Source organism: Schistocerca cancellata, chromosome 2, assembly GCF_023864275.1.
Source record: "Schistocerca cancellata isolate TAMUIC-IGC-003103 chromosome 2, iqSchCanc2.1, whole genome shotgun sequence".
NCBI classification, from domain to species: domain Eukaryota; kingdom Metazoa; phylum Arthropoda; class Insecta; order Orthoptera; family Acrididae; genus Schistocerca; species Schistocerca cancellata.
The window spans coordinates 969,897,200-969,911,823 of NC_064627.1; the positions used below are offsets into that span (position 1 = coordinate 969,897,200).

Genomic DNA, 14,624 nt, shown 5'->3' on the forward strand with positions numbered 1-14,624 from the left:
ACTTCAACCTCCAAAGCTACCCATTCTTCTTCTACTGTACTTCTTTCCCCCATTTCTGTCAATTTTTCCCTAATGCTCTCCCTGACGCTCTGTACAACCTCTGGTTTAGTCAGTTTATGCAGGTCCCATCTCCTTAAATTCCCACCTTTTTGCAGTGTCTTCAGTTTAATCTACAGTTCATAACCGAAGGATTGTGGTCAGAGTCCAAATCTGCCCCTGGAAATGTCTTACAATTTAAAACCTGGTTCCTAAATCCCTGCCTTACCATTATATAACCTATGTAATACCTTCTAGTATCTTCAGGCTTCTTCCATGTACACAACCTTCTTTCATGATTTTTGAACGAAGGTAAGTAAGGGGACTGTATTGGTAGAGCTGTCATTTGTGCTCAGTTGATTTATGTGAAAACATTTCCGATGAGATTATGGCTGCACGACGGAAATTAATAGACTTTGAAGGTGGAATGGTAATTGGAGCTAGATACATAGGACATTCCATTTCGCAAAACTTTAAGGAATGCAAAATTCCGAGATCCACAGCGTCAAGAGTGTGCCGAGAATACCAAATCTCAAGCACTATCTCTCACCACGGACAACGCAATGATCTTCACTTAATGCCCGGGAGCAGCAGCGTTTGCGTGATTGTCAGTGGTAGCAGACAAGCAACTCTGCCTGAAATAACCGCAGAAATAAATGTGGGACGTACGACGAACTTATCCGTTAGGGCAGTGCGGGCGAAATGTGGCGTTAATGGGCTATGGTTGCAGACGACCGACTCGAGTGCCTTTACTAACAGCACGACATCGCCTGCAGCGCCTCTCCTGGGGTCGTGATCATATCGGTTGGACCCTAGAGGACTAGAAAACCGTGGACTGGTGAGTCCCGATTTCGGTTGGTAAGAGTTGATGGTACTGTTCGAGTCTGGTGCAGACCCCACCAAGCCGTGCAAGCTGATGTCGGCTCCAGCTGATGGCGGCTCCGTAATGGTGTGGATTGTGTTTACACAAAATGAGCTGGATCCTCTGTTCCAACTGAACCGATCGTAGAATGGAAATGGTTATGTTCGGCTACTTGGAGATCATCTGGAGTCATTCACAGACTTCATGTTTCCGCGCAATGTCACTGGGCCGCAGTTGTTCTCAATTGGTTTCGAAAACTCTCTGGACAAAAGCGAATGATTGAGGCACCAAGATAGCCGGACATGAATCCCACTGAAAATTTATGTGACGTAATAGACAGGTCAATTGGTGCACACAGTCCTGCACCGGCAGCATTTTCACAATTATAGGCGGAAACGGAGGCAACATGGCTCATAATTTCTGCCGAGGACTTTCAACGACTTATTGAGTACATGCCACGGCGGGAAAAACAAGGTCCGACTTGATTTTAGCACGTATCTCATGACTTTTGTCACTTCAGTGCAATGTAACACATCATGTTGTATGCACGTGTCTTGCCCTCCCTCGATGTCATATTCTCACTCACTGAAAACAGCTGGCCGTGAAGATAGCAATGTCAGAGGACAACAAAAAAAAAAAACAATATAGGACATAGTGAAAGAGGAGACTGGTAGAACCAGAAACGAACAGGAGCAAATAGCATTAAGGGTAGATGACACATTAGTAACCGATGGGCATAGTGTGGCAAATCTATTTAACAAGTACTTTATATCTGTTACTGATAGAATGGGATTGTCAGGATCAGTAAATAATGCCCTTAAATATCTGAAACTAGCCTTTACAAATAGCTTCAGGTACATGAATATGTCACTCACTTCACCAAAAGAAATAACTTCCATAATAAAATCTTTAAAAACAAAGCATTCTAGTGGCGACAATGAAATATCAAAAAAAATTAATTAAGGCATATTCTTGTGAGTTTAGTACAATTCTAAGCTACTTGTGTAACCAGTCAGTTATAACTGGGACATTTCCTGACTGGCTAAAATATGCAGATGTTAAGCCTCTATTCAAAAAATGGGATAAAGAGATACCATCAAACTACAGACCGATTTCACTTTTCTCAGAATTCTCAAAAATTTTAGAAAAATTAATGTACAGGCAACTTCTCAACGATCTGACCACAAATAACATATTATCAAGAACACATTTTGGATTTCTGAAGGCTATTTACACCTACAGTGAAAATGTACTTAATTCATTAAATAACAAATTACAAGCAGCAGGTATTTTCTCCGATTTGTGAAAGGCGTTTGATTGTGTGAACCACAACATCCTTTTAAATAAATTAGAATTCTATGGTGTCACCGGCAGTGCTGCAGATTTGTTCAAGTCATACCTCGTTAACAGGAAACAAAGGGTATCAGTGCAAGGGACTAGTGAATTAAGTCATCAGTCATCATCAGAAAGGGAAGAAATTACATGTGGGGTCCCACAAGGATCCATCTTAGGGCCACTGCTTTTTCTGGCAGCACAGCTCAATATTTCTGCAGAGGACTTCCAGCGACTTGTTGAGTCCAAGCCACATGGAGTGTCTGCGCTTCAACTGTAAAACGGACGGCCGACACGATATTAGGAGGTATCCCATGACATTTTTTTAATGATCTCTCATCAGTTACACTGCCAGAAGCAGAGGCCGTTTTGTTTGCAGATGACACAAGTATTGCAATAAACAGTATGTCGAATGTAGTTTCAGAAAGATCTGCTAATGATATTTTAGTGGATATTAATAAATGGTTTAAACCAACTTAAAGACATTAAACTTCGAAAAGACTCATTACATGCAGTTCAAAACCTGTAAGAGGTTTCCCCCCAGCATATGCATAAAGTATGAAGAAGAGCAGATAGAAGAGGTTGAAAGTCTTAAATTCCTGGGATTACAACTCGGTAATAAATTCAGTTGGGAGGAGCACACCACAGAACTGCAGAAACGCCTTAACAAATCTGTATTTGCAAATTGAGTGTTAGGTGACATAGGCGACATAAAAATGAAAAAGCTTGCGTACTTTGCCTACTTTCATTCCATAATGTCATATGGTATAATATTTTGGGGTAACTCTTCAAGTCAAACAAAACTTTTCAGAGTCCAAAAGCGGGTAATATGTATTATTTGTGGAGTAAATTCACGGACGTCCTGTAGAAACCTCTTCAAAGAACTTGGTATATTAACTACTGCCTCGCAGTATATTTACTCCTTAATGAAATTTGTCCTAAATAATATATCTCTTTTTCCAACAAACAGCTCAGTTCACACATACAATACCAGGAACAAAAATGATCTGCACAAGGACTTAAAAACACTTACTTTAGTTCAAAAAGGGATCCACTACTCAGGAACACTCATCTTCAGTAATTTGCCAGCAAACATAAAAAAAAATTTAGTTACAAATGAAGATCAGTTTAAAAGGAGCCTGAAAGACTTGTTAGTGGCCAACTCCTTCTACTCCATTGACGAATTTTTTAATAGAAACAAATGATGTATTGCGTATATTCATACTATTAGTATTGTTATTCCCGCTTAAAAAAAAGAAAAAAATATTGAAATGTTCCACATCCACGAGAATCTCCTCAGCACGGATCTATGGAACGAAAAACTAATCTAATCTAATCTTCCGAGAGACTGAAACGCCACCACTCGACAGCATCAAGACTGGTGAATTCTGTTGTTGAGTTGAAGCAGGATGGAATGACGCATCTACATCAGTCATTAAAATACAGTTAAGAGTTGATGCCCAGCCGCGTTAGAGCCATTGTTTCTGCAGGAGGTGGCAGCCATGTGTATTAATCTCGCACCTGTCCAACACAAAAATCACCTACAAAGTAAATAAGGCATTCTTCCTACAATAATGTATACGCACAATAAGAGACATATCGTCGTTATTTTCTATTCTTTTTGATGACCAGCTGGGTAAATAATGCTTGCAGAGACCTAAAACACTTTTTAAATATTTCTTTCTATTGTTATTGTAACAGTGACGTAAACAAATTTGCTTTGAGTTCCTTCCTCCCTTTTATGTGTTACTGCTACGGTCAAAATTAGTGTCTAGAGTAGAAGAGGCTTCAACGCTTTGTTACGTCAAAACTTCAACGAACAGTACTAAACAGTTCTTGAATATTAGCGGAAAGAAAGGAAGAAGCACGAAAATATGAAGAAAATATAGGATGTCCCGTTCGTAAGGGGCTTCAGGAAAAGTATTACAAAGAACTTATTAAAAGAGGATTAGAAACCAAGTTTGTACATGACATAGCCGGCCGGGGTGGCCGAGTGGTTCTAGGCGCTACAGTCTGGAACCGCGCTACCGCTACAGTCGCAGTTTCGAATCCTGCCTCGGGCATAGATGTGTGTGATGTCCTTCGGTTAGTTGGGTTTAAGTAGTTCTAAGTTCTAGGGGACTGATGACCTCAGAAGTTAAGTCCCATAGTGCTCAGAGCCATTTGAAACCAAGTTTGTACATGACATACCACTATGGCTGACATATGAAGGTACATTACAAGATGTTCTGGAAGTGCTGTCTGCCCAACGAGGTTCACTCTTTCGGACCGCCTGCTCCTTGTTCATTCCCCCGCCTAGCAATCACCACCTACGTGACAAGGAGGGCTACGCACTAGCGGAAGGCACAGTGGCTGGAAGTGAGGGACAGTAAGCTGCGCTCTGTGAAATCTACAGTGCGAACACCGAATTACCTCCTTCCATTTTTAGATCAGTGTTGTATTGTTAATTCTTTTCATTGCGTTTGTTGCTCCTTGCTAGATTTAGAAATTATAGTTCCTTTAATTGATTTTACTCATATTCACCTCAATTTTTATGCAAGTTCGTCGATGACGCATCACTTCAGTGCCCTAGAACTGTAGTAGTTACCACTATCATTATACACTACTGGCCATTAAAATTGCTACACCACGAAGATGACGTGCTACAGACGCTAAATTTAACCGACAGGAAGAAGACGCTGTGAAATGCAAATGATTAGCTTTTCAGAGCATTCACACGAGGTTGGCGCCGGTGGCGACACCTACAACGTACTGACATGAGGAAAGTTTCCAACCGATTTCTCATACACAAACAGCAGGTGACCGGCGTTGCCTGGTGAACCGTTGTTGTGATGCCTCGTGTAAGGAGGAGAAATGTGTACCATCACGTTTCCGAATTTGAGCAAGGTCGGATTGTAGCCTATCGCGATTGCAGTTTATCGTATCGATACATTGCTGCTCGCGTTGGTCGAGATCCAATGACTGTTAGCAGAATGTGGAATCGGTGGGTTCAGGAGGGTAATACGGAACGCCGTGCTGGATCCCAACGGCCTCATATCACTAGCAGTCGAGATAACAGGCATCTTTTCCGCATGGCTGTAACGGATAGTGCAGCCACGTCTCGATCCCTGAGTCAACAGATGGGGACGTTTGCAAGACAACAATCATCTGCACGAACAGTTCAACGACGTTTGCAGCAGCATGGACTATCGGCTCGGAGACCATGGCTGCGGCTACCCTTGACGCTACATCACAGACAGGAGCGCCTGCGATGGTGTACTCAACGACGAACCTGGGTGCACGAATGGCAAAACGTCATCTTTTCGGATGAATCCAGGTTCTGTTTACAGCATCATGATGGTCGCATCCGTGTTTGGCGACGTCGCGGTGAACGCGCATTGAAAGCGTGTATTCGTCATCATTTTACTTTATTCTATGAGCCTCAAACCGGTAACTTCATTTTTCCATTACGGCCAAGCCACGGCCGGCAGTGTTAGCTGCCTGTAAATTCTTTCGTCCCACGGTCTAGTAACAGGAAGTCAGCACCGACGAATGGCACCTTGATCACGCGCCTCTCTCGTGTGCTTACGAGGTAATGCCGCCCCAGGCGTCGCTTAGCAGGCAACGCTCTGGAAAGTTCCATGCCGCCCGCACGGTTTGCTCGGTCCTGACCAATCAGGGCGGAGGAAGCCGCGTGGTGCGTCGAATATAACCGGCCGCCCGTCGCCGGGCTCGCTCTCTTGTATTCTTGCTCACCCGCGAGTCGGATGCGCGCCCTGTAGCATCGAACATCTCCCGCTTCTCCCGGTGCTGCGGCACTGTGGACTTAGTTTTGGCAGACAACAACTTTCGGTAGCTACGCGTACAATGTTCGCCAAATTATAAGCTCTGGCTCACTCTCACCTCCCTAGGCCTATGTAGCCCCTTTTCATCATGCTTTAGCCAATAAATGGCCTTTCTCTAAAACTTACCCTATTATTCCACAACGCCCACCGCCTGCCCATACGCCCCATCCTGTACAGCCATACTGGCGTATCACCCGGCGTGATGGTATGGGGTGCCATTGGTTACACGTCTCGGTCACCTCTTGTTCGCATTGACGGTACTTTGAACAGTGGACGTTGGATTTCAGATGTGTTACGACCCGTGGCTCTGCCCTCCATTCGATCCTTGCGAAACCCTACATTTCAGCAGGATAATGCACGACCGCATGTTGCAGGTCCTGTGCGGGCCTTTCTGGATACAGAAAATATTCGACTGCTGCGTGAAAATGTAATCACATGTCAGTTCTAGTATAATATATTTGTCCAATGAATACCCGTTTATCATCTGCATTTCTTCTTGGTGCAGCAATTTTAATGGCCAGTAGTGCAGTCATTTTTCAAGGCTGATCACCTATACGTGTGCGCCATAATAAACAAGAAACGCGCGTCGTTCTCTTGAGCGGTTTGTGCAGGCTAAATAGAACAACACTGTTAACCTCTGGCACTGAGATTAAATTTTGTGTTCAAATAATGTATGTTTGTTTCTGATGTGCATTATAGTTCAGCAATGTTCACAGCGGTTTCTGTATGAGAATTGTAAAAGAAGTTACAGTTTCTGCCTATTGTGCAAACTAATCTCTGTCAAATAAAGAGGAAATTTTATACGGCGAGTTTGTATGTACAGTGTGGTTATGACTAAACTTTCGCTACCCGAGAGGCCCCGCATGAAACACGAGTGATCGGAGGACAACGAAACTTCGTGCAAACATTTCTAAGGACATGTGGAAGAGAAATAATGAATAAACCACTGAAAGAAACATTTTAATTTCCCCATGAGAGGGTAGCAATTGTTAATTGTGTACCATCTTTACTTTCCAAGTTACAAACTTCTGGATCTATGGCACCTGGAACCGCACCCGAGACACCATTTCAGAATCGTTCGCAGCACTTTTCAAACGGTGGAATGTCCAACTGTCGTGACACAGCTCGCACACTACATGAAGATCGCACATTACGTCCAGCATTCCCTCTCATGTCAACAGGAACTTCTGGAACAATTTTTGACGCAATTGGCGTCGGTCTCTCTGAGTAACAATTCCCAAATCGCCAGTTCATTCGAACTTTCGGGTTATGTTTTCCAAAACCTGTGTGAAAAGAGGACTTCTCTATGTTCCTTTAATGCGTAGATACAAAGAGCAGCAGCGCTATAGCTGATGTTTCGATAATAAAAGCGTTGGTCTCTTTTTCCAGACCCAAGTTGACTGCAACTGTAGTGTACACTGACGCTTGTCTTTCAACCCTGCGTCGCCATATCACTACCAACACCTAACAGTTAAGTAACGACGCTAACATTACTAACAACGCAAATCCTGCGATACATTCTATCAAGATCATTGCTACGAAGTTGAGTATGCACACAGTGAGTAGGTTTCCGTCTACGCTGCCTCAAGTAAAAACGTTTAATCATAACCACAGTATATAGCCCCTCTGAAAGCACGGTGACGTTTTGCAGATTTCTTCCAAAGGTATTAGCTAAAACTGACTTTTCACTCGGGTTTAAACAGCATCAATGTCGAACCAGAACAAAATTTCACTATGCAGGTGACTGTACTCTCTGCACAGTGGAATCAAAATTCATTCTGGAACACTCCCTTAGGCTGTGGCTAGCCCATTTGTCCCCAACATCATCTCCTCCACGAGTGCCAGTTCCGAAATGTATGCGAGAGAATTTCAGTTAAGTGTGAGAGGTAGGGGACGAGTTACTGGCGCAAATAAAGCTTTGACAGCAGGTCGTTAGTAGTGTCTCAACAGTTCAGTCGGCAGAGCGATTGCACACGAGAGGAGAAGATCCCACGTTCGAGTAACGCCGTATTAATCTGCCACGAAGTTTCAGTAATGCTAAATCATGTAGCAGGTAAAAGTACGTCATAAAGGTCCACCAATGATACCCGCGATCAAGATACCATCGTGACTGATCTGGTACGGGTTCAGTACCAAAATGAGGTGGAAAAAAACACTAAATGAGTTCGACCGTGTAAACCATCGACACTAGATCGCGCTTCCCAGTGTGTAGAAATGATCGTTTTGGAAATACCAGGACACATGTAGTTACGCAGTTCCTACCTATCGAGAAAGTTGGCGTGTGTTGGTTTTATAGAACAGTAATGTGCTAAAGCAGTGTGTTACAGTGGGACTCTACCCACAATTCCTGCCTTTCGTGAACAGGGCTGATATTATCTTCCGCTGCCTGAAAACCCGAAAACTTTGATCTCTGAATACACGAATAGCACTGGTAAAATTATTCCCTTGGACAATTATCTAATATCTCTTCCTGTTGCAGTTCTCATAGCACCTGGATCGAGTGCTCCTCAACTTCCGCCACCAACACCTGTCACCTTCAAGGCCGACCACCCCTTCATGTTCTTCATTGTGGACGACATCACACGGACGATCCTCTTCGCCGGACGTCTTGTGAAACCTTCTGTGTAATTATTGTCGTTTTAGAACATATATGTTTTATATCCCAGTGATGCGAAGAAGCTTCTGTGGCAACAATTTTTATGAAATTTCTATTATTCGTTCTGGTGACATGTGGAAGCCCTTAAACAATTAATAAAACTATTCCATAAATAAAGAATGTGGAGTATTTGTTTTTAATTGGTAAAAATAATGATGTATGGCGTGAGCTTAAAGAACGATTTTATTTTTCCATTTATATCCTTGGAAAGTTGTAATGCCTGAGATGTTGTGATTCTGGTCATATAAACAATGATGTTGAAACATCCAATAGATGATTATTTATTTCAAGTTTCTGCTACCAGTCACTTTTAATTTTATGCTTGATCTAACATAATAAAACGCGTTTCGAACATGTTCTGTTCATCTTTAGGCATTTATACATACATGTATAAGAAATATTACTTAAAAATGAACAGTCTTAAACTAGATGGCTGACTTTGAAATAACGCAATTTATACGATTCATTTTCATTTCTTGTAAGAACGAAGAGAGGGACAAGTTTTGAATAGTCGTCACTGTAGACCATACTCTGGCCACATTATGAAACACTGTCAGGCAGCATACAGCAAGTATACACTTGTGTTCTTGTCTTACCGAACATGAGGCTACAAGAAATAAATCAGAGTTGTGCACGCATGTGAATAACCGTTCTCCAAGGTATATTATCCTTTCCATCAGTAAACTTGGCACAGATTCTAAACAATCTAGTTGCTCGTTGCAACTAGCGCACTGTACAATATGTAATCTGAGGTTGACTGCAGAACGATTCTACTGCGGACAACGTAGATATCGCGTAAGAACCACGAAGATAAGATAAGAGAAACTGGAACTGGACGGATGCAAATAGACATTTGTTATTCGCTTCCTGTATTTGTGAGTGGAACAGGAAAAGAAATGACTAGTGCTGGTACCAGATACCCTTTGCCATGTACCATCCGATGGCTTGCGGAGTATGTATTTAGGTGTAGATGTCTTTCGAATGGTTGATGTGTGTGTCTATGTCTCTGTGTGCGTGAGTGAGAGAGAGAGAGAGAGAGAACTGTTGTGATTGTTTATTGTTTAACGAATTGTAATCTGCATTCCCGTCGTGGTGTGTATGCAGACGAAAGTCGACTGTCTCAATGATTATCTTCCAGGCTGAAGACTTTACTCATTAGCAGAGTGTTCGTTGATATGGTTCGTCAATGGCTTGAAATGTAGACATCATATCGGCCAAATGCCAAACGACATATTGTCATCAAAAGACGTAGCGCAGAATGTTACATCAGTTTGTGATATTTGCAAAAGTTATGCTCATTGTTTTGCCAGCTGGATTTCCTTGCAGTTGAGTAAGCGCTACCAGAAACTTGTTTGTGGATCTACAGTGATATGATATTATAAAAGGCACAGAAATTAAATGATTGGACCGACGTGGATGCAATGAATGAAGTTGCAACAATATGAATATGTATAAGCAAACCGTTCAGATCAGGGTTCATCAAACTATTGTGTTCAAGAGCCAGTATCGACATTTTGATTGGTATATCGGGCTGTATATTGAAAGTTGGCCGTTCATATTCTTTTTTGAAAAACTGGCTACTGATTTTGTTGTTGCATGCATACACAATCTCTGACTGTGGTATTATCTCCGCGAGTGGTAGCGAGCGACCAGTTGTTGGTAGTAGTTAGACGCAGCCTGGCGTGGAGGAGTGGTCACAGCCTGCCCTGATGGTGCTAGTAGCGCCGGAGGAGACTTTGGTACTAATCGAGGAATTTTGGTAATTTACCTTTTTGCTGCATCTAGTAGATACTTGCTTGACACTAGAGGGATTTTGTCAGATTTGTGTTTGCACACATTGTGAGTAATATTCGTGTCTTTGTTGTGATCAGATATGTGATTATTGACTATAAACACATTGGAATAATTAAAGTTTTTGGTCAATCAAATTTCCAAGGAAAATAAAGGTCTGAGTAAAGTTGTCAATGTATGAATCTTCAGTTCAGAATGTAGTATATTAAAAGTTTTTATCGGTTCCATTCACTATTTTTATACCGCTTAAGGCTTGTTGAACAATCCCTTCCTGGTCATTTAATTTCCGTAAATGTAAAACAAAGGAATAGTTGCATGAGCAATTGTGATCATGCACTGCATTCTGCATGGATCGCAGTATTTCTTTTGAATTATGTTAGTGCATTGCTGAGTAAGTTTATGCAATTGCAGCGGCAAGTGAGGTAAGCTGTATGCAGGAGCGAACTTAACTGTTGGGAGGCGTTGGAGAATATTTTAAAAATCGCAGTCAGCTACTGCAGAATTGAATTTTCTTGCATTATAGGAAGAGTACTTATTTACGTTTTTTGTTCTCTGGCGGAATACTGACATGTCTGATAGTAGGAGGTTCCAGAAAATACTGACACGTTGAAATAACGGTTTTCATAATATAAGCTGTACGGCTACGTAACTATAAAACTGTCAGAGATAGAGTTTTACACATTTCCATATGTCTTTTACCAGAATAATAATAATCACAAATTTTGGTAATAAACTTTCAACTTTCGATATGTACCTATTTCATTAATCGATAACGTGCATAAACTAGTGTGCTATGAGCCCCCCAATAGATTACCTATTGAAAGTGAGGGATTAGTTGGCCTTCGACGCCCAAGTACCTATCTTCGGCAATATTTGGAACACTTTGTGTCGACTGTTCGCTATTTCAAACTGATACCATCCTCAGTGACCACAATGTTCTGTCACTGTAACTTCAAGAAGTGTTGTTGCGTTGTCTGTGTGAGCAGATGATTGACTGATTAATAACAGTAACTGAACATATGTTTAATTCGATTATGCAATGTGAGACAGGGCCACAAAGGTGTACTAAATGTTTTAATTTATAATTTTCTTTTACACACTGCGTAGTAGTACAACAATCTTAATTTATTTTCATATTTCTTGCTGGGAATATGTGTCGTTTATGAAGATGACCGTCTCTATACTGTTCATTCGCCAATCTATGTTATTTTCGTTTCAGTTTATACCATAGCAGCTTGTCGGTATGAGGCAGACACGCTCAGGAGTTGTCAACACTTGAAGGCAAACAGGAAAACACATCCTCTATAAGGTCCCATCAACCCCAACGACAAATCTATCTGTCCCTGTACCCAGCTTCCTCCCTGAGGTAAGCTGCTAACACGGTCGAATGTAACAACATCAATTAAATTTACCGTGTTTTACGGACTGGAAGACACTAGGGACTATAAGGTGCACCTTCATTTTTAAGCATTTTTTAAAAAAATAACATTCTTACCATTTTTTATTAGAATGCAAAGCAGACTAAAGAAATCTTTGTTTATAAAAACGAACTGACATTTAAAATCCCTGAAAATCGCCATCTGAAGTTTCTTCTCTTTCTTCTTCTTCTTCGTCATCACCGTTGTACTCTTCGTATGTAAGATGGTCTTCACTGCCACTGAAAGCGTTACTTACTTCTTGAAGGATTTAACAATAACGTCTTGTTTCACTCTAGATAACGACTATTTTATCCACTGACACACTTGTTTGATTGTAGGTCGTTTTAAAGCTCACTTCGGCGTGATTTCATGTTGAGTTTTATTCATCATCAATTTATTCCATTCTCCTTTCATATACACTTTAAATGGTTTATTTATCGAGACATCAGGAGGTTGCAATTGTGAAGTGAGTCTTCCCGGAATTACAGCTAGCTCTGTTCTTCCCTGTCTCAGTTTCTCTTTCACAGAATTTTTCAAATGAGTACTAAACTGATCTAGCGCAAGAAGAGAACTATTCGTCAATAAAGCGTCTTTTCTTCTCTCCCACACTCTGTTAATCCATAATTTCATACCAACCCCGTCCATCTAACACTTGTCCTGTACGTGAACAACAGCACTTGGCGGTATTTCAGAAGGATTAGGCGCTAGAAAATCATCGTTGGATTCAGTTTAGTACCGTCAGCACGACATGAAAGACAACAGTGTAATGTATTTTTCCAAGTACACTTGTTTTTTTAGTTACGATTTCAGCACCTTTCATGGCAACAGTTCTGTTACTCAGAACATCAAATGTCAGAGGAGTTTTCGTCCATATTCGCTATTTGGCTTAGTTCCACACTGGTTTTCTTTCGATGTTGAATGATAAAATGATGGAAAGATAATGTTTTCTCTTCATAATCTTGTGGTATTTTCCGAGATAGTTCGGTTTTGGTTCGCAAGCTAAGTCCATGAAGCTTCATAAGCCTGTAGCACCAACCAACTCCACACCTGAAGTCTGTTAAGTTCCACTGTAGTTCTAGCTTACGAGCGAGTATTTGAATCATTTTTGTATTAATTCCAGTGCCATTTCGACGGTGTTCTTTAATCCATTTCTATACATCATCTTTTAGTTTTGGATGCAGTGTTCATTTTTTTCAGTTCTTTACTAGACATCCTATTGCGAATGGTTTTTTTTCTTTTGGTGGAGGACCGAAATGTCGCTCAGCTGCTCTGTTTCCATGTTCTTCTCCATGTGTTATTACTTTCAATTTAGAGCCCACGTCGTATGATTACCTTTTATTTTTTCCATTACCAAACTAGCTACTGACAAAAATATTGTACTGTTACCGATAACACAAATTACTTTCATGTTCACTGGCACTGTAGATTGCAATGACATATCGCAGGCTAGACAGTGTTCTGGGTTTGTGATAGCGGAACGAGAAGGAAACAGTGTTAGCAAGCTTGTGAATTCCCCACAACTTATGATTGTCGCAGCGTTGCACTGCTGCCAGGTGAATCCAAAGCCAGATAGAAATAGGATTCCTGCGGCGTCGAATATATGGCCATTGTTAAGCATAGCGGGAATTTTAAATCAAAGACTGGTCATTTTTATATTAATTTCGAGTATAAGACAGGCCCGAATTTTGGAGGCAATTTTTCGAAGAAAAAAGTGCGTATTATTGTCGATAAAATATGGTAAGTACGTCTTAAGGCTTTTGCTGTCTCTGTCAGAGTTTTTGTTTTTACTGAGCAGCAAAACTACAGCCTTAAGAAGTTCTTAATGTTAGTTGACATTTCTGGACTCGGCTGTTAGTTGCTAGATGCATATTATTACAAAATACGGCTAAGAATCGTGGGCCACACAAATACAGGGTGTACATAAAGTACAGGAACACTTTCAATTATTTATTGCTCAAGAACCAAACATTGTATAGTTATCATACATATGGCATTTTGAAGAGAAACCCCGAAAGTTTTTTTCATATATACCGCCACAGCGTAGTTTGCTAATTTGCCGATAGTCGGCGCTAGTCACAAACACAGCGAGTTCAGGTGCGGAGCGAGCTTTCTGTGTGTTGAAGTTCGAAAAAACAAGTGTGCTACAGCTGTTCAATGGATGTTTAGAACTAAGTACGATAAGAACCAACAAGGAAGGCCATTTACCACTGGCACAACAAATTCGTTACGACGGGTTGCTTGGGCCCGGCAAAGAGAAGCGGACGTCCCAGTGTGAGCGAAGTGACTGTGGAGCGCGTACGAGAGACGTTCATAAGGAGTCCGGGTCACTCATGGTCCGCATTTCGAAAAAAAAATTCAAAGTTTCTCTTCAAAATGCAGTATGTATGACTTCTGTACAATGTTTAGTTCTTGTGCAATAAATAATTGAAAGTGTTCCCGGACTTATGTACACCCTGTACTTGATGCGGGCTGCATAAGGCCTTCGGTCGCAGTTTGACGACCTTTGGTTCAGATACTTCGAACTTCCCACAAATTTTCAGATGTTATTATAGGTGACCCCAACAAATCCACTCATCTCATTGCAATGCAGATGAGCCAAAGCATTATTACCACCTGCTTAACAGCGTATTGGTCGATCGTTGGAAGACAATACAACAGCGATTCTGTGTGGCATGGATTAGACAAGCCCTTAGAAATTATCCAAA

General features: G+C 41.3%; 1 protein-coding gene across 1 annotated transcript in view; it reads left to right on the top strand.

Annotated features, from left to right (window-relative positions):
* LOC126160215 (leukocyte elastase inhibitor-like) overlaps nt 1–8,682 on the top strand; it is a 62,169-nt gene extending 53,487 nt beyond the window's left edge. Inside the window, exon 7 of the mRNA XM_049916892.1 lies at nt 8,534–8,682. Coding sequence (XP_049772849.1) covers nt 8,534–8,682 — 149 coding nt within the window. The remainder of the gene's footprint in view (nt 1–8,533) is intronic.
* Nucleotides 8,683–14,624: the final 5,942 nt, after the last annotated feature.